At 40.5% G+C, this 26233-nt stretch overlaps 1 protein-coding gene across 2 annotated transcripts; it reads right to left on the reverse strand.

Annotated features, from left to right (window-relative positions):
* Nucleotides 1-705: 705 nt before the first annotated feature.
* Nucleotides 706-26229, reverse strand: gatb (glutamyl-tRNA(Gln) amidotransferase, subunit B). Of its 2 annotated transcripts, XM_022220562.2 has the most exons (14): nucleotides 25958-26229; nucleotides 22250-22403; nucleotides 22032-22145; nucleotides 13455-13653; nucleotides 11954-12076; nucleotides 11721-11834; nucleotides 10011-10095; nucleotides 9291-9335; nucleotides 8709-8901; nucleotides 8451-8584; nucleotides 2085-2163; nucleotides 1833-1967; nucleotides 1593-1722; nucleotides 706-998 (listed from the first exon to the last, which is right to left on the reverse strand). In XM_022220562.2, exons 1-13 carry the CDS (start codon nucleotides 26101-26103, stop codon nucleotides 1597-1599), a joined length of 1647 nt encoding a protein of 548 aa, XP_022076254.1. In that variant the 5' UTR covers nucleotides 26104-26229; the 3' UTR covers nucleotides 706-998; nucleotides 1593-1596. The 2 variants fall into 2 exon arrangements, with proteins under 2 accessions (XP_022076254.1, XP_051801502.1); XM_051945542.1 differs by having other exon boundaries at nucleotides 706-1722.
* Nucleotides 26230-26233: the final 4 nt, after the last annotated feature.

Below are 26233 nucleotides of genomic sequence, written 5' to 3' on the forward strand. Positions count from 1 at the left end.
AATGACCCGAACCTGAGCAGTCAAGTCACCTAAAATACATAATTTCTTCAATTTTTCTGTTTTTCTGATCTCTACTACAGAGATCTGACTAATTTGTAGTCATTACATTTGACTGAATTGTACAAAAATATTTAATTTAGCTGTTGAATTCCCTTAATTCAACAAATATTGACCACAAAGTCAAAGAAATGGTTCTAAAATTAAGGTGACAAGATAAAGAAGCATGTTTAAGCTCTGTTTCCCCAAAGCCAGGGAGAGAACAGTTAATTTGGTAGCAAGACTGTACAAAATATGACAAGCTGAATAGTATATTTTGACCACAAGAGGGCGCTCACTGCTTGCTCTCCTGTTTGATGTTTGAACTGGGCAGGGCTTCTGTTGCCTCTCTGGGCAACAGTGCATCCGTCATGTCAGCAGTTTCATCTTCTGCCTCACAAATGACCATAATGGCCAAAATGGCAGGAGCCAATGGTACATTAAGTTATATGGAAAAAGGATGCATTAAATTATAGGCAGGTGCTTCAGGAGATATAATTTGTGAGCTCACCCTCTCCGCCCTTCCTCGGAGTCACGACCGCTAAATATGAAGCGGAAGTAATTTCTTAGGAGAAACATTGAGAATAAAAGCCACATCAAGTGCTTCTGGGTTCATGAATGCCTTTTGTTTCCTGGAAAAATAAACAGAATGTGACAGAACGCAGGGGGTAATAATCTGAGAGGGTTTATTACTTTTCAAACTCATAAATAATGTACATAAATACAGAACATAATGATTGTCAAATAAAAAATTGCAACAAGAGTCCAACTGGAGGTGAACTGGTTTGAAATTCTGATTATTTTAAGTGCAGACTATTTTCTGGATGAATGAATCAGTTGTTTGGCCTCTGAAATGGTGAAAAATGTGGATCAGTGTTTCCTCAAATGTCTTGTTTTGTCCAAAGATCTTCAGTTTACTGCCACAGAGGAGGAAATAAACCAGCTTCTTCCCACTGAGGAAGCTACAGACATAGAAATTAGACAGTTTTTAACTGAAAAATTACTTAAACCGATCAGTCTAATATCAAAGTAGTTGGCTTAACAACTAATCGGGGCTGCATATTAGCTCGTTAGTTCGCACTGTTGCCTTGCAGATAGAAGAGTCACGGTCTAGGCCTGGGATCTTTCTGCATGGAGTTTGTTTTTTCTTCGGGTTCTCCAGCTTCCTCCCACAGTAAAAAAATAAAATAAAACATGCTGACGTTAATTGCTAAATCTAAATTGTAGGTGTAAATGTGAGTGTGATTGTTTGTCTCTGTGTGATGGACCGGTGTCCCCGGCCTTCACCATAAGTCAGCTGGGATAGACTCCAGCCCCCCATGACCCTAATGAGGATTAGGTGGTGTATAGATGATGGAACAACTAATCGATTAATTGTTGCATTTTGTTGTTCAGGATTTAGAAAATGTCAAGCTCTGGAAAAAAAGATGGCTTAATAAAAGGCCTGGCTTCAAATATCCACAACTATCAGATGCATAACATCAGTGTCTCGTTGTTTCCTGAAGGTCACGTCAGCCATGGCTCGACGCTCAGAGCGCCATACAGATGGTTCTCACCGAATCACGAAGTCTTCTCCTGTAGAATCTTCCTCACCAGAACTGGGTCCGCTCTGCCTTTGGTTTCTTTCTGAACCAGGCCCATCAGTTTATTCAGCACCTTCTTGTTTCCGTTTCTGATGGCGTGAACCTTCAGAGTCAAGTCACGTAAAACACAATATATGTAGGGGGAGAAAAAACGCACAAAATTTTTCCTTTATTCGTAGCTACAAGTGAGATTTTGCTGTTTGGGGTTCTAACCTCATTGGGATGCGAGTCCACCACCTTCTGGCAGATGCTGTGCAGCTGTGCGGTGTCACTAACAAGCCCCAAGTCGTGCTCCTGGGTGATCTGCGCTGCCGTCTTGCCCGATGACCTCCACATCTTCTGGAACACCTGAGAAGCCCGTAAGATGCAGGTGAGAGCCAGAATACAAACAAGCGCCGGCCGGGTTGCATGTGCTGAATGACAGGCAGAAGGGGGATAATTGCATGGTCTGTGGAGCTGACTGACCTGCTTGGCAACCGAAGAGGAGATGTGTCCCGTTTCCTGGAGCTCCAGCAGCTCAGCGAGGGCAGGAGGAGAGATTGGGCTGAAATCAAATCAAGAGGTAATTTGATTACACTTAAATAGATGGACTTGAATCAGTGATATAAAAGGTAGGGGAGACGGAGACAGAAAAAGGGGGAGTGTCAGCCTGAAAGGACGAGACAGTCGATGTGATTTGACCGTAATGTTTTTGTCTTTCTCGTGTCTGCTTGTTTATTCCTGAGGCTATCAGATTAATGGAATCAAAAGGCTGTCCAGTGTACATTCAAGACAGTCAATCTCCTCCAGAATTGGCACAAGCACTGCAGAAAAACACAAGGATCCATCTTTATAACTGCAACTCGGTTAATGTGTCAAATTGAGCAATGGCTCCTCTCCCCACCTGTGTGGCTGGTACTTGACCTCATCTGGAGGTGGAGGAAGCTGGGATCGAAATAGAGAATCCTCATTATACTTGTTTTCAAATCTTTCACATTTTTAACGCTAACATCCTGGTGAGATATGTCACAAATCTGTCATCGTGCTGCCACCAGTCTGCCACCGAGCTCCCCTCATCGACAGCCGCCAGCAGCCGCTCTGAGGGGAGGAACCCCTGGAAGAGCGACTTGTCTGAGCTGGTGGAAGCTCCTAATGACATGTCTGCAGCTTCACCTCTCCAGCTGCCTGACCAATGTGTTCCCTTATTTCTCTTTTCATTTATTCAACTCAACGACTTAGAACCAGGGGAGCAAAAAGAAATGTGGGCAGACCTGACAGCACAGCGGGGGCAAAACTTTAATATTCCCACTGATTATCTGAAGAAAAAAGGACACACTGCACTTCTAAACGGAACTTTTCAAGACCTTTTAGTTGGTGCCCAAACTGCTAGTTATTTCCTCTTGGCTCTATGTACTCAAAATGTTTTTCCGAGTATTTACGTGATTCAGTTTCTTAACCGCCTGCAGCGTCTGACGGTCCTGCTGACCACTCTTTGTTTTTTTCTTCAACTCACCTCCTTTCAACCACAGCAAATGCAACATTTTTGCAAAATAAACACCGTCCACTTTGTGGTTTACTCACACACAAATGCCTCACAACAGTCTGGAAATGGGAGATAAAGTAAAGCTCACAGCATCTGTGCAGACGTCAGTCCATTACTTCAATTTCATGTGCTCCGTAATGACTCAGGGCTTTTAGTTTGGAGAAATTATCATTGCGTTCTTTTTGTTAATCTCAGTAGGACTCAACAATTCAGATGACTCTGACCACCCTCATTGAAATGAGTGCCGTAGTGCCACCAACAGAAATAAAGATTGCTACCATGGCAACTTCTCTTTAAATCAAAAAAACAGAGAGACTTTATTTCTCTATATGCCGATTATATATTGCCTTTTATCCAGGATGTTCCACTTTCTCTCATCCTGCTACTAAATATATATTGAATAATTTCACCCCAGTCTCAGAATATAAAGTTAACTGGAGTAAATGTGCTTTTCTGCCACTCTAAGCATCAGCAAAACATCTGTATCCTATCTGGCTGCTCTGAACTTAACATACTTAGTAGGCCTGCACACTATGAAGAAAATCTGCAATGTGCATTGTTCAATACTGACAAGATGATATGAATTGTGATAGAGTATTAGCTATACAGTTGCCAAATCTTTCTGCTTTAAAAGCTGCAATGCTAGACGTAAAACTCTTCGACCATAAGCTGGGTATCTCCTGACCCACACTGCGCATCAACAGGTTAAAAACATCTACAATTCACTCATGACAGAAATATTCAAATGAAGACAGAGTTATTCTTATGGCACATTTAATAAAACAAACCCAGAGTGCTTTCCAATAAAGAAATAAGATTTTACAAATTTAGCAGAGACAGATTTACGAATGCTCCAGTTACCATTTCACTCTCACACTTCCATTATTAAACAAATATCCTTCCAGGAACCAATTTTCAGAGATTTCTTATGAAAAGAAAAAAGAAAAAGAAAACACTAAAACTTGCTGGCAAAAAAATCCACTTTGTAGCTTCTATATGGGTGAATAAATAAACTCAGCCTTAAACTGTCAACTCTCCAAAAGCAAGAAAGCAAAGAGGTCTCAATACAGAACCTTGAATCTGTACCACACTCTGTCCATTGCTGCTTCTAGTGTTTCCTCTTAAGTTACGACATCTGATCCGTTCAAAGCTTTTATCTCAAACAATCAAGAAAGAAATTTGGCTCAGTTATTACTAAAGTAATCTCCACCTGGTGTCTTGCCAAATAGCACTGCAAAATTTGGTCGTCACTCTGCCATTTTTCATAATAACATCCGATTGGGAAGCTAACCAATTTCATCTCCTCAATAAAAGCGAGCACACTCTCTGTGACACTTATGGTCCAATGAGACTCCAAGCATTTTAAACGTCCAGAGACCTTTCAGTCTAGCGGACACATCTTTCTTTTTCTACCTCCAACTCTGTACAGCGATGGTGTGTCTTGGAACACACCTCTCTCCACACATCCATCTCTTACAGCTCTGACCTTGCTTAAGGCCTCCTGTAAGCACCCATCTATTGACAGATTATGGAGGGCAGAGCTTTTCCCCAAATAGCTCCACCTAAAATTGGAAAGCAATCTGGCAGAACATCCAGCTATCTTGCAGAAACCCGACACATCAAGTTACACATTTTATTTTCATACAAAGAACATCACTCCCCACAAATGACGGAAAGCTTTATCATCACCAAACCGTGTAATCAAAATGCACTGAGGCCGTTGTTTTTTTATAAATATTTTGTGCGAGCGTCCAAAGGTTGCAGAGTTCTGGAGAAATGCTACCAAGTATACTGTCCCAAATAATTTCTTTCTTTCCAGAAGTCCTGTTACCCAATGACAACTTGGCAGATCCCTGACCAGCTAGTCTGACACCTGCCAAGTGACTAATAGCTTATAGATGGAGAGTCCCACATTCTGTCAATATGCAAAGATAGCTCCTTGACTTCATAGGCGTTGCAAGCATGAAGGGTTAGGCTGCCAACAAGCAGCAGGCCAAAACATATTATAAACAACGACATACTAAAATATATCATGAATTTAAGTGTTCCTTGGGTCCATAATGTTAGTGTTTTTGGTGTTGAAAAGACTGAACATTTGGGATGACACTGATCTCCTTTATTTGTAATCTGTCAGCCTTTAACCCCACCCCTATACATTCATGTTTAAATACCAATAAGAAAAAATTGAACGCAAAAAATAATAAGAATAAAAATAAAAAATAACCCAAAAACACTTCAGATTGAAGTGCTTTGGGACAATCTATAAAATGCAACATGCTCCAGGGAGAAATCTGAACAACATTTTGTCCCTAACACTAATGATCTCACTCATGTAATTGGATTTTGGGCTATTGTCACAGATGAGAGTAATTTTGTCAAACTGAAGCTGATGTGCTCCTGATTTCAAATGAATTTATAGTGAAAACATTATTCTGAACACTATACAACACATCTTCTGCTGCAGCTAAATGCTCATTATTTCAGTGCAAACCTTATGGGAGAATAGAAACTCTTCAATAAGTTAGATTTTACTGGCAGCTCCTGCTGAGCCAACATGTACAGTATCAATATGTGTCAAGGGTAGAAACTGGTAGCAGTTAATTAGACTAAATTTTTACAACTTAAGCAAATTTTTCATTATAACTCTCGCTGTCCTGCAATTTTTTCCTCCACTTCCTTCAACAGATTTCCTATTTTTTGCTGCTTAGTGAACAGAGCTCATCAGGATTGTGGCTTCATAATGATGTCAGCTGGGCGTGATATTTAAAACCATGACACGGACCTCAGTCACTGGCAGATTCATCACTAGATATGATGCACAAGGTCACTGCAGGTCGAGCTCCGAGGCACTCTTTCTTTTTATGTGACTGGCATCAGCTGTTTTATTCACGGTTCAGGACGACTACACCCTTCACAGCTGTGTGGCTGGCGGCTGCACTCATGCACACGAACATACTGCTCAGTGTTTTGCTGCAGAAAAGCTGCATTCGATGCACCTCAGAAGTGTGAAGTCAGATTTTGCAAATGCATCATTTGTGACCTTCATACATTTGATGCACAAAAAAAAACATGGCTGCCTCCAGCTTTGCTATGCTGCTTTTCTAAGACTAACAAAAGCTTGTCAACAGATGTACTTCACTTAACTGTGAAAATAGAAGAGTGAAAAAGGCATGCTGTCTAATGTGTTACGTTAAACTCATCAGAAGTAGAGAATTTGTACTTACGTACAGTTTGTTATATATTGCTATTTAAAAGAATGAAGTAAAATGTGGATACTGAGAAACCCTTCCTGGTCTCTTTGCAGGGTTTGTTCCAGTTGTTCATATAACTTCCTTAAATCTGCTTCTTGAAACAGTCTTCAACGCTCCTCCTCAGCAACACACTGGATATAGATCTGACATCAGCAGCCATTGGCATCCCTCAGCTAGCGACTGGCGTCTCTTAGGCTTTTCATTTGCATTCATAAAAAACAAGTCCTTCCCAGGCTAGTCACTGGCATCGTCAGGCCTGGTTAGTACCACTCCTGCAGTAACAACCAACATTCCTACGCTGGTATGTGGCCTTCTAGGGCTGGTCACTAGCATTCCCAAGCTAACCACTTGTGTTCCTAAGATAACAACTGCCATTCCAAAGCTAGCATGTGGCTTTCCAAAGATAACATCTAGCATTCCCAGGCTAGCCACTAGCAATCCAATGATTAAAAAAAATCTGAATTCTGGTGATGTTTTCCTTGATTTTTCCAAGATAGAGATTTGGAAATTCTTGTTCCTGGTAGCTATCGATGCAGCATTAGACTGTATTTAGGTAAACACGTACAAAAAAACATGGCTGCCTCCCACTTTGCTTTGTTGCTTTTCTGCAATTAACAAATGCTTGAAAACAGATGTACTTCACTTAGCTGTAAAAATAAAAGAGTAAAAAAGGTATGCTGTCTAATGTCAACCATCAGAAGTAAAGTATTTGTACTTGCATAACAGTTTGCTGTTATTTAAGAGAATAAAATGTGCACATTAAGATGGAGAAACCTTGCTCTGGTAATTGATTAGGTTCTCCTAACTCTGGGGGTGTTTTCTTGGATTTTTTTCTAGTTAGAAATTTGGAAATTCTTATTCCCGGTAGCCACTAAATAGGTTCCTCGTCATTTCTATGTATTTTGACATGAATGAAATTCAGTGTTCCATCACTTTGAAAGAGGGATAAAACTGACCTTTTCCTGAGGAAATAGTTTGTTCAGTGAAATAATATAATACATGGTGCAGACAGGACAGGAAGCAATTTGGCTGTAGTGAGTGTGAGGGCAGTGACAGAGGTTAACACCAGTAAAATGTTGGATGAAACACTGTATAAACTTTGGACCTTTTGGACTGCTGTTGATAGCCGAGCTCCTGCGGTTCATGTTTACAACCCTTCCCACACTATTTCCCCCACCACCCCAGCCGCCCTCTGTTTTTGGCCACATTCTGTCAGGCAAATTCTGGCTCGACTGCAACTTCGCTCTGCTGATACGCACATGGCTATGCTGTTCGCTGCCAGCACTCCCTCCTCCACCACCACCACCACCACCCAACCACCTCCTTATGTGCTAAGCTTTGGGTATTATTGATTTGACTAAAGTCTAATGTTTGTGCTTATTAAGCCTGGGTAATTGTCGGTAATGGCAGAGTCAATTCCTTGAGGTCCCTCTGATTAAAGTTCAGCCGTGAGTCACGGGATATGGAGCCGAATTTCTTCCCTCAAAGTGACAATTTCTGTTGGCATGATATCACAGCGTTTCACAAGAACTAAACTGATGCAATGGCTGGTGACACGTTAATATAAAGAGAAACCTGACAAACACAGAGTGCATCTGAAAAGTGAATTGTCTTTCTGTAAAAGTACTTATGCTTTCATTGCAGACTTTGAAGGAATGACATAAATGGGAAAAAAAGGACAACACAACAAAGGTTCCCGTTCTTACCCCTTAAATTTGGGCTTCAAATGAACGATTTAAACATTTTCTCTTCCAGTCGCTTCATTTATCAAGACACCTTGAGGATCAGACAATTCAGAAAGCTTGTTGTTGCTTTTTTTCCCCTATCTTTCCATGTGTAGCTTTATATGGTTTCCACAGCCCAAAATGAGCAACATCTTCACATAAATTATGAAAAAGACAAAATGTGAGTTAGCCAATCACAACCACTCGGAAGAGACATTTCAGACGTGGCTCTGGATGGAGAATATCGTTGCTTTTATGGGTTGTGTTGGGAAAAAAAACAAACCCTCAACACAAACAACTGTGAAACGAAGGGACCTGTTGGTGTGCTTCTCACCTCTGGCTCACACTTAAGTCTTGCTGTTTGAGGTGACCCAACAGCTCATTAGTCACCCAGCCAATCACCTTCCTCGGCTCCTTCTTGGTCGCCATCAGCACCGCCTCAAAGTACTCCACCAGCCCATCCTCGTTCTGCAGCACAACACCACGAGCACGTTAACTCCACTCACATTTGATCAGATGGCAATTAGAAGGAAGCATCTAGTGAAGCAGCTTCCTTCTCACTGGTTCATCTCGCTCTCGCTTAGAAACTCACCACCAGAGTGAAGCTGTGCTCGGGCAGGATGCCGTACGTCTGCACCAGCCTGTCTCTTTTGACGCCGGGCAGCTCTGGCAGCCCTTCCTTTATCTTCTGCACCACCACCGCCTGGCACGCATCGATGCCAGCGGGCAGCGATGCGTTATCCTCATACACAATCAGAGGGGGCAGGTTAGGCTCCGGCATAAACCTGAAGAAAGAGGCAGTGGAGGTGAGGGAGACGGGGAGAGAATGCTATATCAGCAGCCCAGATAAGCTCAGAGAGAAAGAGGCTGGCCTTTGTTGAGGTACTAATAGTCCTCTTGACACCACACTTGTCACATTTCACTAGCTCCCCTAATCATTTGACTCCATCAGCCCTAAACCTGCCCGTCTATCACTCGCTCACCTAAACTAGAGAAAAAACACACACACAGCCGAGGTCCAGACCTTGGGTCATGTGTATTTACTTCTCTCCATTTATCTGACGCTCTCTAGTCTCCAGTGGGGGCAGGATCATCTTCTGATATTGTGTTTTTCATTGCACGTCTATATCAATATATATACATATATGCAGGATGCCCACAAATTCACACTCACCTGTAGTCCTGAAGACCTTCTTTGTCCCTCATAGGAATGGTCTCTCTGGAGAACAAGATGCAATTGTTATAAAACAGAATTTCCCTTTTCTTTTTTTTTTTCTAAATATAACTAACTAATTATCTATCTGAGAAATCAGACAAGACATAACATCCACATGCGCTACAGGAAACTCTAACAAGCATTCATCTGTTTTCTGATATTTTTAAAAAATCAATTAAGAGAACAATCAGCAGATGAAACACTGATGAAAACATTCGAACACGAGCATAACAAGCCAAGAATGTGAGCATATGTGTGGGGATTGCTTTCAGACAGCCTCGCTGTTTTCAAACCGGCGTTGTCAGATCTGTAGCCATTTTACACAGAAACGAGAAGAAAGAGCCAATCACAGGCCATCACACACGCTGTTTAACACACTTCGCCATGTACCTTGGACATGCAAGGCCTCATGGGAAGGAGGCAGAGCACTAGAAGATGATCAAGGCCTCAGCTGTGTGGGAGCAGCCTCATTCTGTGAGCTCATAAGCCTATGGGTAGCACATAGCTCACAGATAACGGAGGACGACGGCAGCATCCAAATGGCTCTATTCATCATCATTACCATGATAGTTCGTCCTCAGCAAAGCTCAGGACTAATGAACCAGGCAGAGATCCCAGTCAGAGGGTGTTGTAGTGGCTAAATCTTGGCTTCACGGTGCTGCTTTTTCATCCTCTTACCCTGATTTGGAATCGTACGCCCGGGTCTCGTTTTGCACCGTGCCCCCTCTCTGCAGGACGTCAATCTGCCTCTGGATCTCATAGTCTGGTGAATGTAAGGGAACACAAACACGGACCACAAATATAATTTGGTGCTAAATGCCAAGCACCTGCTGTTACACACTGGCAATCGTCAGGTCTCTGAGTGCTGCCACATTATAACTCTGATGAACAGTGCATTTCTCCACGACTTTTAAATAGCAGCAGCTCAGCAGCAGAGCAAACGTGATACAACTTTATTGATAAATAATTCAAGCACAGCACTACAGTATGTCAAACCACACTTAAAAAATCTGCATGGGAAATACTGACATTTCCTGACTGGGAGTCTTTGTCAGCTTGAAGTGAAGCTGAATGAGCAGTTATAGCTGTTGCATGTATTTTTTTTAGAAAAGCAGCTGTGAGAAGTCAGTTAACAATCACACTGGTGATGTTCATGAAACGCCATCAGGCTTAAGCTTATTCTTTGGTATTTACTGTCAGTGTCAACTTTATTCCGGTTTTAATGTATCTTCATATTTTTTAAAAATTCTATCTTAAAGTACTGACGTAATAAATATATGTTTGGTACTGTGCATTCTGTTTCTATAGCTGTAAAATGTAATAGATTAAAAAAATAAAAATAATCCCATTCTGAAGTGCAGTGGAGTAGAATCTACAGAATTACAGTTACATTAAAAGTAACTTGCCATTTTATGCAAGGCTATCTGCCAGACTATTTCTTGGCCAGAGACTAGTTGCCAGGCAACCAGTGGAGACTAGACAGGAAGTTAGTGGCCTCAGCCAAGAAATAGTCTGCTACATGATGGTTTTTGTACAGCTGAAACAATTTGTTAATTACTGAGCTTTAGAAGTGCTGGTGAGCAGATTTTTTAAACTGTTAACTTTTCGCCCCCTGAGTTTCCATCCTTCGTCTTTGTGCCAAATTATGAAAACTGGCTGTGGCTTCATATCAGCTGTACAGACACGTGGCATTCTATAACTACACTATTGAGTTCTAAAAGTCTTCTCCAGGCAATCATTGCATGTTTAACAGAATTTTTCCATTAAAAAAAATAATCCTTTCCAGCATTAAAATGGTTCAGATGTGACTTTACCCTCTTGCTTTCCCCAGAATGTGCAGATTGAGCAGTGTAAGAGTCAGTTCCTTCATGCAGGAAGTGCTATCTCAGGCTGTAATGTCCTTTTATTTTGTTAGATGAAGCTGCCGTCAGGTCGCAGCGCCATGTCTTTCCCATTAAGCGTTTTATATGAACGGAACAGTGACACAAAATAGTGCAAAGTAAAGTCTCTGCCTCTTTCTCCACTCACCTCTTCAACTCGAGCACGCCAGCTCACCTATGACTCTGCTTGAACACTATTAAACTATTCTACACTACACAACAGCAAAATGCCCTACTGGAGCATTTCAGTCATGTATATAAGAACTGGAAGCTGATTCTGAAGAATAAAAACAACAGTCAAACCTTATAAATGTACAGGATTGGTTCATTTGTTTTGCTAAAACTCTGGACATTTGAATTGTGTTTTTGAGTCATTGGTACACTACAGTTTTAAGGTGGAAATGTTCAACCAAGATCAAGCTATTTTTACCCCAGCCAATAAGAAAACACCTTATGAGAGTGTCAACAAGAAAAAACAACTCAATTTAAAACTTTTTACGGCGTGTACCTATCGCCCTGGCCAGGTATCGGACACTGTTGATGTTCTTCACCTCGGTCCTGACGCCCAGCGGCTCACCTGGTCGGTGTACGGACACGTTGGCATCCACTCTGAGCTGGCCCTCTGAAGAGAAAGAGGTAAATGATGCATGTGAGGAGAAAAAATAAGTTTTACCTTCAGAAGTGTGGCAGCTCAAAAAAAAAGAGAAAAAGGAAGACAGAGACACAGAGAGATTTCCATACCAGACATGTTGCCTTGACAGGTGCCCAGGGCTTGCAGGATGAGCTGAAGCTCTCTGACAGCTGCTGCAGCCTCCTCTCCACAGCTCATGTCTGGCTCCATCACCAGCTCCATTAGACCTACACCTGACGCATGTGAAGACAGCTGTGTTTAACATCTCTGAGGTATCTACCCCGCGGAGCTCTGCGACAAACCACAACAGCACTTGCTTTATTGAGCAACTTTATATTTAATCTCGGTCTGCCGTTCTTTTACACCAGTACTCAGTAAGAAAGTTGGTGCTAGATTGTAAAACTTATTTTTTTTACTGTCAAAAAATGTCCAACACCAGGCGCCCCGGCAGCTCAACTGGTTGAGTGGGTGACGCATACACTGGAAAAATGCCCCTCTCAAAACAAGAAAATTTACTTATTTCAAGGAACTTTTATCTTGAAATAAGTGGAAAAAAAAATCTGCCAATAGAACAAGTGAAAAATGGCTTCATAAGATTTCTTGAAATAAGACATGATATTTAGAATCTTGAGATCTTAAAATTAGCTGCGAAGACTTATTTTCAGCTATATTTTACCAGGACTGTCAAGCTTAGGTGTCTTAACCCTCCTGTTGTCCTCATTTACGGCACCAAAAAATATTTTGCCTTGTCTGACAAAAATCCAAAAATTCAGCAAAAAAAATTCCCCAAATGTATAAAAATTTGCAAAAGCTTCAGGAAGAAAATTCACTAAAAGTTTCCCTTTTATTTAAAAAAATTCCCAAATTTGGCAAGAAATAAAAATTTAATAAATACATAAATAAAATTGCAAATATTTTGAAAAAAATAAATAAAAATCTTCAAAAAAATTCTAACAATATCTAAAGTGATTACACATATATCAGTAAAATTTCTAATATTTTTAGTCAAGTGGAATGAGACTTTTTGACTAAAAATAAGACAAATATACTTGGTAAGATGTTGAGTTTTTGCAGTGTAAACAGGGGCTATTGTCCCTGACTCAGCGGTTATGGATTCGAATAAAGCCCATGACTGTTTGCTGCAGGTCCTTCCCCCATTCTTCTCTCCACTGTCCTATATAATAAAGGCCGATAAAACAAGCAAATAAACGCCCAATATCAGCAATGTGTTAGAATGTCTCAGATATTTTCAAGCTTCTCTGCTGTCTTGAGCAGTCAGCTTAAAACGGATTCATTTCTCATTTAAAACAGCTTATTAATGAATTTTCTAAACCAGCTGCTTCATTGACAACTTTACGAGTAATTAGCATTTTTTGGACACTATTTTCAGCCCTGACAGTTCACTACAAAATAATCTGCAGTGCCCGTGTTCATCACAGCGAACGAACACGTCACCCAGGGCGACGCTGTGGATCAGTGATGCGTTTGTAATGATTCCTGGAAAACAATGAAGGACGGTGGCTCAGAGGAACGAGCTATAACAGGATTTGGCCACAGGACACACGAGCAGGAGCATTTGTCACCAATAAGAGAAATACAGACGGATGTCACCTGCTCTGTTGAGGTCTATGAGGGTCTGGCTGCGGACGTCATCGTGCAGACTCTTGCCACTGTCCTGTTCCAGCTGAATCTGCTTGATGTGGACGTTTTTTCTGATCACCTGGCTCCTCTTTTTTCCTTCGAGGAGGCTGTAAGTCAACATGCCATCTACCGCAACAGGCCGCCGCTGCTGAGTGATCTGGTATCCAGCCTGAAAGGAGAAAATACAGCAAATCAAAACATTTTGTTGATTTTCATCACTGCCGCTCAGCATTAAACTGAACCTTTTAACCTTTCAGCAGCTCATTACAATGCCAGCAACCCACTCCAAGATCTGATTAAAAGATAGATAGAAGGATTCCCTTTCTAATGTTGGCTTCTATATGAATCTTTCAATCGTTATTCAATCATTTATCACTATGTACTACCTGCCAAAGCACTTTGTGAATGTTTTTCTGAAAGGTGCTATATAAATAAAATTACTATTATTATTATTTACAGAAAACAAGCCATACATTAAAAGCAAAATTCTGAAGATGAGGAGTTAAAATTATCATGTTTGATTAAAATGAAAGTATAAAATAATAGGAGCTCTCATAAATTGTGTAAATAGTGATGACAGCAAAATTATACTTAAAAATGCTTTATCTGTACACATCTCTACACACACACACACACACACACAAATGCAAAATCTAATGTTCAGCCATTCTGACAGAGGAATGAAACTGATCTCCAATGCAGGAAGCATTATTTGTTTATACTCTTTTTTACCAACTCTGCAGAGAAGTACTTGTTGTGGTCATTTTAGTTAAAGGCATTAGAGGAGATGTAATTTCCTACGACTTTGAACGTATCATGCGCACATACAACCTCTCCCTCACCTCTAACCTCCCCCCTCTTAACATTTATGAAGAAACACCCCCCTCCAGAAACTTGCGTAGGACTCGTGAAGTTGCCTACAGCCGCAGTATAATACAATAATACATTTTACCTGTCCAGAAGGAATTTAGCAACCAAGGCATCTGTCTTTAGGTCCATTTGTTGCTTGAACTGACGCCATCGCCCAAATGACTCGCCAATAATCACTTTTGTTTTTGCATTCTCGCGATCCAGTTGTCTTTTATTTTCTCTGACCTCAAAAAATGCCTTTCTTTTACGGCTGGATCCCCCTGGATCTTTATCTGCCATCATGTAAAAAAAGATGAGCAAAACAAGTCGCCAGCTAACTAGGAAGCTATACCAAAGCAACACATACACAAAACACGTAAGTCCAAGGCGTACGTAATCTACGTAACTAGGCCTGAGCCGGAAGATTTTTGATTGACAGGAAAGGGAGCAAAGCAAACGCCTCGGTCCGAGCGCGTTGATTGGCTGATGTTTTTCAGGTCCTGCCATGTCCACAGTTTTTTTTTTTATTCTTTTGGAAACCATACATACAAGTCCACTAAAGGTCAGTATATTCATTTTATGTGAATCAGACAAATTAAACAACAAAAACATCCTCCATAATGCCTTTAATGCTCACTGCACAGAAAATGACAATATAAAGAAAACGTAGGTCAGCAAAAGATTCACATTTGTCCCTAAATCAGTAAATTCAGCTCCAGTCCAGTCATGTTTCAAATTCAAAGTATTTTCTGACGATGTTTGAAAAGAAAACAGATCAAATCATGGAAGGCTGCGCCCCTGTGTTGCAGTGGTGACGCTGTGTTCGTGGCTCTATGTGAAGACGAGGCAGACAGCATCAATTAAACCCAGTGCCGTGTGATTGGCCGGACTGTCATTACATTGCAGGAGTAGCGCTGCCATTTTACTCAAGGTTTCTCCTCACAAAAGCACAAGAATAAATATTTCATGCGCTCCTATAATCCTAAAAGGACCTGCTGCCCCAAGTATTAATTTCCCCGGTTACTATGGCAACCACATCACAGGAACTAAACATTAATCATACTTATGCTAAAGCAGGTGAGGATGTGGGAGAAGAGATTGGGGGGGGCAGTTATTCGCCAGCTTTCTATACAATGTGGCTGATCGACACAATCAATCACCGTCACACCTCCTCTCAAAAGCACAAAAAAAAAACCTCCAGGGGATTTTCTTTTTCAATTTCTGCTCGTCTTGGTAGATTCAATCTCTAAATCTGCTGGATTTTCTGAACACTGCTTGCAGCTGGTCAGAAATCCCCCGTTTCTTGCTTAATCTTTCCACGAGTTTTGTCTGAGCGTGCTGCACGGTACGTTACAGAGCATCTGTATCAGTGAAGACTGTTTGCATTTCCCGCATGATAAATCAACTACTTCTGGCTACATAATGAAGGATGAGGCAGGTTTGCTGTTAATAAGATCCTGGTAGCCGCATTAAGCATTCCCAATTACACTCCGACAGCAGAGCGAGCCTTAATGAGCAGCTTCTTCGTCCTTTTTACATCCAAAGTTGCAGACGCATGCCTGCTTACATGCTGCAGGATCGAACACACACACACACTCCAGACTCACTTCTGTGTTGTGGGCCGCTGAGTCATTTTCCTGACTCATTCCTAAGTCTCTAAACAAACGAGACTCGTGTTGCTCGTCTCAATCCTCACGCCCGTTTTTCCTCAGCTACTCCACAGAGGTCACAAAGACATTTCATTTCTCTCATTAAACAAATGTCAAAGCTTCAATAGCCAGGCCACGTCTGTTTATTTGGAAACTTAATATCTGAAGGAAAGTGTAATTATTTAGATTAGTGTGGAGCTGCTGAGGCATGTTATTAAAGGGCTGTTAAAAACTTTATATATGTGCCTTGCCTGCCATTTCAATTCGAAGAAGAAATGCTGGTTGGACAGCGGCATTAATCATTTAATGAGCACTGTGGTGTTTTACAAAATGCAATCAGGGATTTATAGTGGAACATATCAATAATGTACAATGCAATTTACAAATGTATTTTTCAAAGGCGGGATCATTTTTCCCCTCGGTCCTGCTACTGGTTTGGTTTTACGAGCATAGCTTACATTCAAAGTTGAGGTCCAATGTGAAAAATATCCCACCATCTGCATAATTAAATCCACTCTGACTTGAGTTTATCAAGCCGTTTCACACAACACTTAGACGGATCACGGTCCTCGAGCAGCTGATGAGACGAGTGGAAATTATAAACCAGGCAACAGCAGGTACTGTGCGCAGCGCACACAGGGAATTTAAAACACAAATAGAGACTCAGGCTCAGCTGGCTGGCAGGAGTTGTTTGGGGAAACTTTGACGAAAATAATAACTGTAATCGGGGTTTATCTTTCCCGCTGTGTGTGTCAACTGTTGAGATGGAATCCAAAGGAGATGATGCAAACTTTGGTAAACACGCGAGAAAGCAAGACGCACCCAAGAATAATCCCTACACTTCTGGAGCGGATTTTGTTGGAATTTCAAGAGTCGTGGACTTTCTGAGGGAGATAATGTATCCTTTACTATTGTAATTAAAATATGCACTGCTGCAACTTTGTGATAACCAGTAATTCCCTGAAAACTACATGGGAAAAACTCCATCTATCGAGATCTGCAGAAAATGACTGTGCTGCTCCATCACGCCCCATCAGTCACAGTTGGACAACAGAGTCAAGATAGCTCAAAAAAAGTGGAGACAACCAATCAGAAACATCAGGAAGAACTCATTTATATCAGGGCAATATGGTAATAAATAAAAATAAAGCTCTTTTCTCTGTGCATTGCTTGCTACCTCACAAGGTACTCTCATTTTAAGCCACTTCTCTGGGCAGTTTTAGTCAAATATTACCAAAGAAAAAGTGTCTCCTCAGTTCTTTGGTCCATAATTACCCTCTTCATTACCTTGCCCAAAGCTCTGTTAGCATAATATCTTAACAGGAGAAGACAGACTTTGGAAAATTCCAAATGTAAAATTCTCTCAGACCTTTCTTTCCGAGAATTCTGGATTTATTAGGGGAGGTCTCCGTAGGGCAAGTCACTGTAGAGCTCCCATGACATTTTGTCTTTTCCATCTGAGCCTTAAAATGTCACTCGTAATGGCAGTAAAATTACCCCAGGGCTCTGAAGGGTTGTGAAACCTTGCCATGCGAGCACTCCATTACAGAGAGCAGAGTGAACATCACTTGGGCAAGACTGTTTAATGGAAATATCAGTGCTAAAGAGGGTATTCTTTGAGACTATTTCTACCACAGCTATTCAGCTCACCTAGCTCACCTAACTAACTATGTCTCCATGTCATGACCACAGGACGGATACATAATTCATTGAGGCAAATATTTGTTGTACTTTCTCAAATGTTTTAACAGCATTAAATTTACAAACCACTACAAGAGGAATTTAAAGCTGCAACAAATTCACCTTTTCCACTCTCAAACAGTGAATTATTTAAACATGTAACACTTAGAAAGCAGTGCTATCATTTATTTGGAGCTGTGTTTTCTGTCCATCTTTCACATTTATTTTGGATCTCTACCAGCTCTTGAGGGAAATATCTGGCTCTTCAGCTGCTAAATGTTCCACTATATTCACCACCTAACTTTGCCTATTCACTCTTTTGTACTAACCAGGGACTTTAGAGTGGGTTTTCAGATACCTTTTTGCTGAAAGCAGCTGCCTGCCGCGTCCAAAAACTAGTCTATGAGAGCAGGTCGACTGAACCAAAACAGTAAAAGCTACAGGCCAAACAGCTACACAATAAATGAAGCTCGCTGTGAAGTTCTAAAAAGCCAAGAAGAGCTGCAGATACAGTTAAAAGTTCTCACACAGTGTTGTTTATAAAAATATCCGCTTCAAAGTTGCACCAATTATTATGTTTACTTTATCAATGGTCCAAACTCTATGTGCAATGTGAAAGGTGTCACTAAGCAGTCAGAGAGAATTATTTACAGATGACTCTGCATCTCCCATCACTCTACAGAGCATTTTTGCATCTTTAGTTCACTGTTCTGGTTTAAGCATCTGTAAATCTGTTGGTTTCTCTCTCGCTCTCATAATTTCCAGCCTCATCAGGCAGCCGTTTTCTGTGAAAAAGCTCTAAAAGAACTCACTGCATGCTAATTAACCGGTAACAAAGTTGGTGGCCGGCAGCTGAAAATCGTTGGGCAGCTGCTCTGTCATTTGCTGAGCTGAAGTTTGAGGTTTCTGGCAGGTTTAAATGTGTGCCGTCAAAGTCACAGGATCACTTTAACCCCACTGTGCCCTCAGAAGCTGGAGTTGAAATGTCACCTGTGGTTTATTCTACAGTTGGAAACTGTAAGGACAGACTTTACATAGCTCATATTTTATTTATACCTAACAGAGCCTGCATGAAGGCAGTGTGGTCAGTTTAGGTCCCAGTAACAAACACGAATAGCACTCAGAGAGCGCAGTACTCCACCGTGGCTGCTCAGTCGTATGATTTCCGCTGGATGAAATCTTTATAAAATTCATCATGTGATCATCAGCAGGCAGCTGACACTGTGTTCACTTGTTGTTATAGTTACAGTGACGCCGTGTCAAAATACAAAACAAAATTACCTCCATGAGTGTGAAATATTGCAGGCTGGTGTCAGACTACATTCATTTTATGAAAATTTCTTCCAAATCTGTTCATCCGTTTTTGAGTAATGTTGCACACAGAAAGACAGACAAACCAACGGTAATCGTCATGTAACTCCGCCGTGTTTCCTGGCAGAGTAAAAAGTACACGAGAATTTCTGTAGTAGTGTAAGCTGGTTTCTCATTTCATTTTCTAAATCCATTACCATTACAGTGGTCCCTCGTTGATTGTGGGGTTAGGTTTCAGAACCCCCAGCGATAGGAGAAAATCTGCGAACTATCAACCTTATATTTATTATTTATTTGGATATATTTTGAGGAGTTTCGCCTTTTCTGTCTTCCTCTGACACTCGGTGCCAGAAGCCTTACAAGGCGCAGAATGTTGGATCGACATAATGGGGCTTGAAATAAATTACATTTTTTACAAAAATTTCATAAAAACACAACTCCACAGACAATGTGCAGTGATCAGATGTCGATGTGAAATGGACAGGGTAAGATGCTGAACGCTGCAATACACGGGAGATGGAGGAGACTGATGCTACAGTCACTGAGCCAATCAGCGCCCAACGCTATACGCTATGTATTATATACTCACACGCAAAAGAAACGCAAGTTTCTTTTACCCGATGAAAAATTAAATTTGGTTTCCCAAAACAAAAATGCATTTGGTACTTTGTGGTGCATGGTGTGTTCTTAACATTTTCTGTTGCGTTTTGTAAGGTTGGTGTGAAAACGGAAAACGAATCATCGCAATACACCAATGCATTGATGATGTGGACATGATTCACACTTTGCACGTGCAATTGAATATGCACGATTTATCGACACCTTCAGTGGGTATAAATTTCATTTAAGATCATAGGCATTTCACTTGCTGTTTAACTATGCCACGCTTAAACCAAATTGAGAGGAACCAAGCCATCGGACGTCTGCAAGCTGGAGAGTCTGTCCAAGACATTGCCCGTCACTTTAATGTCAACATGACCACCATTTACCGTCTCCGGCGTCGATACAACACCACACAGAGCACCGATGACCTTCCCCGAAGAGGACAGACACTCCAGCTTGCAGACGTCCGATGGCTTGGTTCCTCTCAATTTGGTTTAAGCGTGGCATAGTTAAACAGCAAGTGAAATGCCTATGATCTTGAATGAAATTTATACCCACTGAAGGTGTCGATATATTGTGCATATTCAATTGCACGTGCAAAGTGTGAATCATGTCCACATCATCAATGCATTGGTGTACTGCGACGATTCGTTTTCCGTTTTCACACCAACCTTACAAAACGCAACAGAAAATGTTAAGAACACACCATGCACCACAAAGTACCAAATGCATTTTTGTTTTGGGAAACCAAATTTAATTTTTCATCGGGTAAAAGAAACTTGCGTTTCTTTTGCGTGTGAGTATATTTCAATTTAATATTCTTTCAATGTTTTAATTATTGTTTTTTATATACTGTTTTTATTTTTTTAGGCTAGAAAATGATTATTTTAATGCAAAAATAACTAAAATAATAAGTAAATAAAAATACCTATATACACCGCAATAAAGCCAAAAATCTGAGATACAGAATTAGATAAATACAATTTAAATATCCACAATATAGTGAGAACGCCAAAAGTGAACCACAATATGTTGAGAACAACTGTACTGCTTCAAATTATCAGATCACTCATCTAAATAATCATTCACGCAGCACTGCTCTGGTGTAAACATGAACTAGTACAAGATGATAATGTGAACATCTAGTGGAAACACAACAACATAAATAAGATTTTGATTATTTAATAATTCCCTGTGCACAGCGGCAAGGCATCAAACACTCCTGATCTTAATGCAATGTTGCAGTTCAAGGTTGAAAGATGAAGATTTCAGTTGAAGTTTGGAGTTTTGCTGTTACACATTTAAATCTGACGAGTCTATTTTAGGCCACAGCTGAATTTCAAACTCTTGCAAGTTCCCCAGTCAGCTGGAAGCAGAGCGACAGAGAATTGCAGTCAGTAATTTTCCCGAGCAGATGGTAGAAACACAAACAGAGCTAAGAGAAGAGAGAGTATCAGACTTAGGTTTAGTGGGGGGACAGAAACAGGACTCCTAATAAATGCTAATAATGGATGTGTGAGCCGGCAACTGTTTGCTACATGCTGCTGACATATCGACCTTCTACCCCATCAGTGCTAAATCTGACCCTGTGCTTATCCAGAAAAGACTATTTTCCCTTGCATGATTAAAAAAAAAGTATATATATGGGTGGTGGTGTGTTTACAGTTTCTTTATCTTTCCAAGTGGCCAAAAAAAGTTAATCAATGCTGCTTTAAAAGAGTGAACTCAATGGTAAGTGCAGGAGATAGCCACCATTAGAAAAGACCAACACCTACTTTAGGTAAATGGCTGCGTTCTAAATGAAGCCCATTACTGATAACTACTGCAGATCAGCGTCTTCTCATGACCTCTGCTTGCAAAAGTGCTAAATTTACTTCACTATTTAATTCTCATAGCATATTATAAGCACAGAGAGTTAATAATGAAAATAACAGCTTTACACAGTTTTTGTCGATGTGCAGTGCTGTTCAGTTCGACGACTCCATCTAGGCCTTTACAACTCCAATAACAGTAGAAATTATGTGAATAAAAGAGAGAAACCTCGGAATTATCAGCAAAGGCATAGAGAAGGAAATGACCTGTAGATAATATAAAATTGGAAGTGCACTGGAGGAAATGAGCTGGTAAGTAAAAGGCACTGGTCATTTTCGCTGTTATTTCTCTGTACGTGTGGCAAATAGCATTTTTGCTGCTTCAGCAAGACTTGCTTAAACTTAAATTGGAGCTGATGGCTGGGAGAGTTTACTGGGAGTGGTGCGATGGAAAGGCTGAGGCAGATCAGGACAGCTCATATAAAACTAAAAATGAGGATGCGGCATGAAGTGAAGGACTCTGTACTGCAGTTTGTCAGATAAGACAACCCCTACTCCTGTGCTATCACTCTCCTACTGTAACTGCTGAACGCTAGAAGCTGCACAGAAAGTGACACTTTGAGAACAGGGGGAGGGAAACTCACAGGGAGGTCTGCGTAAAAGTAGTGCTTCCTGTCAAAGAGTGACTTCCGATTTATGCTGCAGTTGAGAGCCAGTCCCGTCATCACTGCTGCTTCCACACAGCGCCTGTTCAGGACCTGGGGACACGTAGAGACGGGGAAATTACCGGATGACTTGACGAGAAGGGAATAAACGAGAAAACAACAGGTTATGTTTTTTAATCAATTTAAACGTTACTCACGGGTAATGTGCCGGGTAGGGACGCATCAAAGAACGACACCAGGGAGTTTGGAGGAGCCGAGAAGCGAACCGAAGAGCCAGAAAACAGCTTGGTGCTGGAGTTAATCTGGGCATGGATTTCCAAACCCACCACTCCAACCAGCTGCTGTGGAGCGCTGAGGCAGAGAGACAACCACATGAAAGAAAACTCTACCATACAGGTCCCCGAGGAGAGGAAAATCATCCGGAAAAAGTAGCTGTGCACCATGACAAAGGAAATACTTGTTTCTGTTCATCTTACTGGTATCTATAAAAACAAGCAGTGTACACAACACTCTGATTCTAAGCAGGTTATGGGTTTGTAGTGTGCTCTTAATGCAAAGTGACAAAAATAAATAAGGTGGAATAAAGTAAGCATGCATACAGAAAAGACTTGAATGCACTGCAGTGTACAAAGGAAGTAGAGGAACTATTCACAGCTGCAGAAAATAAAACTGAATGAAATGCAAATGTGGTGAGACGACTCCAGAAGTGTTCAGTCCTTGAAAAGACATTTTTAAAGAAGGATCTAAAAACAGCCACGTAATGTCTTCAGTCATCTGTCAATCAATGTCATCTCCAGCGTGGCCTGATTAACCTGCTCACAGTCTAATTAGCCGTTCCTCCCTATCTGAGCACACTGAGCTACAATGATGGAATAACATGGCGTCTTGTTTGCTGTGCACAAACATGCACAACTTAAAGTATTAAAACTACACTTGGACAGTGGGACTGCTTTCAGGGCAGCATCCACCTTTAAAGCCCTTATTGAGGCAGATTATATTGTGCTTCACTACCTCATGCTGAAAATGGGTTTTTTTGAGGGGGGGGGGATTATAAAGGCTGTTGGCAATCCAAGCCAGAAATTGTGCTTAGAGACTAGAAAGTTTTTGAAAGTGGAGACAGACATCTTACAAAGAGATTACACTGAGTTGCATTATAGGGAGTGTGAGTCCAGCTTTTCTATCCATATTACGGACTAAAGTTCATTCAACTGTGACCTCCGCTGCTCCCATTTCATTTTTGGTTTGAGGTTTTTTTTTTCCCATTCTTTAACAAGTGAGTCAATTCCAAGTCTCACAACTTTATGAAAGTACACAAGTTCAATGTATAAAGAAAAACCGGACACCAGACGTAAAGACTGCATCGACTCACTCAAATGAAAACTTCCAAAATGGTGCATGAACCAAACAAGTCTGTCTTCAAGGTTTGCTTTTGCATTGTGTGTGGAGTCTCACAGACTGCCCAACAAACCCACTTTACTCCGTGACACACCCACCGACTGTTTGTAAACATGGACAAACCCTTCCTGACATCTTTCACAGATTTCCTGAACAGCGGTTTTGAAGCTCAGTCTGCTGGCTCCAGCCGTCACAGTCATCACAGTACCTGACTCCTATGAATTCCAGACTAATCCCAAAATGAGCAAAGACCTGGATTGGGAGTGGAGCTGAAGAGGTTTATGGACTGTCCTGTAATGTTGCTCACTGGTTGCTCAAAGCCATGCTCCTTATTATACATAGCTTTAAACCTTGATACAATTTAGACTGGTGAGTTATATATAAATTCATTGCCTGTGCAGGTGTCATGAAAAGGGAAACTAGTTATATAGATATTTCTCTGTTGTAAAGTAATCCATTTTACTTAACAACAGTTATCTGTTATCTGATGGATTGACACATTTTTGAAACGAGACTCAAGTGTTTATTCCAGGAAATGCAGTTTCAGACGCTTCCTTTTCAGCTTTACCTTTCAGTCCCAGAGCTTTACACTTGGACACCTCCGTACTGTAACGTTAAACTCTCTAATTTTAGCCTAAATATAACCTTAAAAACAAATATTTACCGTTCCACACAGTAGGCATTACATGCAGTACTGCCTCTGTCCTTAGACTTTACAAGGTGAAAATAATAATAATAACTTTATTTGTATAGCATCTTTAAGAGCAGTGTTCACAAGAGGTTTGATAGTGAAAACATGCAATGCAGACAATCAAGCAAAATATAGGAGACAAGTCAGAGCAGTCTATTAAAAATAAATAGTAAAAATTATAATAAACTAAATGAATAGTTAGCTAGATGAGGACGCAAATCAAACAAGGGAACTAGGCAGTTTGAAAATTAAAGAATAAGATTGAGGGTTAAAATTTATTTTATTTTTTTTTAAAAACAGAGAGAATAAGAGAGACGACATCACACCAAAGAACCAGGCGGCAAAAAGTGAAAATAAAACCAGAGGAAAAAAATCTAAAATAAACATGAAATAAAACAGAATAAAACGCTAAAACTAAATAAAGCTAAAACTAAACTTCAAATAAAAGCAAGTCTATAAAAGTGAGTTTTCAGAAGTCATTTAAAAGAAGTTAGTGACTCTGCAAGCCTTATCTCCTCAGGCTGGAGAGGAGATGACTTCCGCAAAAGCACTGCTATTGTTTTACAAATCATCACGTAAAGACTTAATTTTTTTAGTTTTACAGTAACCTTCTTCATAATGGTGGTTTCTGTGGAAGGTGTTTTTGAGCTACAGAGGAGTTTGTAGCCGTGCTGCACTGACCACTGGGAAAAAATGGGCAACAAGGCTGATTAGCAGTGCCATAACAGACTTTCATCTCTTTGAAGTTCTGTATCAGTGTGCAACTGCAGGTAACCATAGCAACAGCAACAGAGCTTTTTCTCTTTGGAAACTTTTGTGAAATTAGGTAATTCACATTTTTCCTTCGGCGATTTAGTCTGCAGCCGTCCTGCTGTGAGCGACTAAAATTGCCTCAGTAACAAAAAACAAACAAAATTTAATATGACAGAAACAGATTTAGGCTTTTGAATCAAACTTTTACAGTAAAATTATATACAGCTGTCATTCAGCTTCATGATTTAGCAGCACAGCTCACCTGCCTCGGGTAAATAATAGTAGACAGTGGTAATCAGTGTTACATCCTGACTGGTTCTGTCTCCACGTTGGGAATAATTTTATATTTAGATGTAATTAATGAAGTTATAGCTGGAAATGTGCACACAACTCTCTCACTTTAGAGCTCATGCGCTTTCTGATGCTGCAGGTATTTAATAAACTCAGAGAAAAAATTAGAAGCGACATTAAGTTATTAAGTGAAATAAATAAATACATTATACAGCTCCTTTACAATGACCTGAATTGATTGTATTAGTTTGAATTAAGGCTGAATAACCTGTACTTTTTTTGTTTACTGAAATATAGCTGTATTGACAGGTACTGTGGTTGTGACATGAAACATAATTTTAGTGGTCATTAAAAAAATGTAAAAATTAATTTAAAAATCGCAATTAAAACGGTGGTGTTATTTCTACCGCAGTCTGTACCAAGAGGCATGTTCCCCTATGTCTAAAAAAAATAAAGATTTGTAGATTGAGGCATCTCTGTAGTCGCAGTTTTCGATATTATTTCGAATAATTGTTCGGGAATAGTGTTAATATGGGATTATGTTTAGTTGTCATTGCCAATAGTTGTGTATTTACAGTCATTTGTCGACATGTATGTAGTTTTTAAACTCGGAATTACAGGCTCGTGTCTAAGAGTTCATATTCTGCAGCTAGCTACTTTGCTTTATATGATATTACTTGGGTTCAGCAACACATACACACTACATTACATACAGTTGGCAAGTCAGGTCAGGCCAAACAAACACAAAATAGGCCATTTTAGTAGCCTTTCTTACCTTTTGGCTCTCGGTTGAATTTGACTGTCGCATTGTGGGTTTGTTGTGCTGATTCTTCTGATAACACATGAAGCTTTTGGATAAAATCCTGATATTTGTTTCATATTATGTAGCAGCTCACTTGCTGCAACACAGGAGGCAGCCATGTTGTCCTTAAGTTTCTAGTGAATTCGGGAGTTGTAGTTTATTGTAAGTGATATTTCATAGTAAATGTACGAGGCTGGTTTGCTGATTGAAACTACAAGTCCCAGTATCTGAAAGGTTCCTGCTTCCGGT

Source organism: Acanthochromis polyacanthus, chromosome 3 (genome assembly GCF_021347895.1).
Source record: "Acanthochromis polyacanthus isolate Apoly-LR-REF ecotype Palm Island chromosome 3, KAUST_Apoly_ChrSc, whole genome shotgun sequence".
NCBI lineage: Eukaryota > Metazoa > Chordata > Actinopteri > Pomacentridae > Acanthochromis > Acanthochromis polyacanthus.

Bases quoted from the DNA above. Each gene is read 5' to 3' on its own strand.
- gatb (XM_022220562.2), bottom strand. From the start codon at position 26,103: ATGGCTGCCTCCTGTGTTGCAGCAAGTGAGCTGCTACATAATATGAAA. The intron at 8,585-8,708 runs GTGAGTTTCTAA...GTTGTGCTGCAG, and splicing joins AGCACAGCTTCACTCTGGTG to AACGAGGATGGGCTGGTGGA. The intron at 1,968-2,084 runs GTCAGTCAGCTC...CGGGCTTCTCAG, and splicing joins CCTCTTCGGTTGCCAAGCAG to GTGTTCCAGAAGATGTGGAG.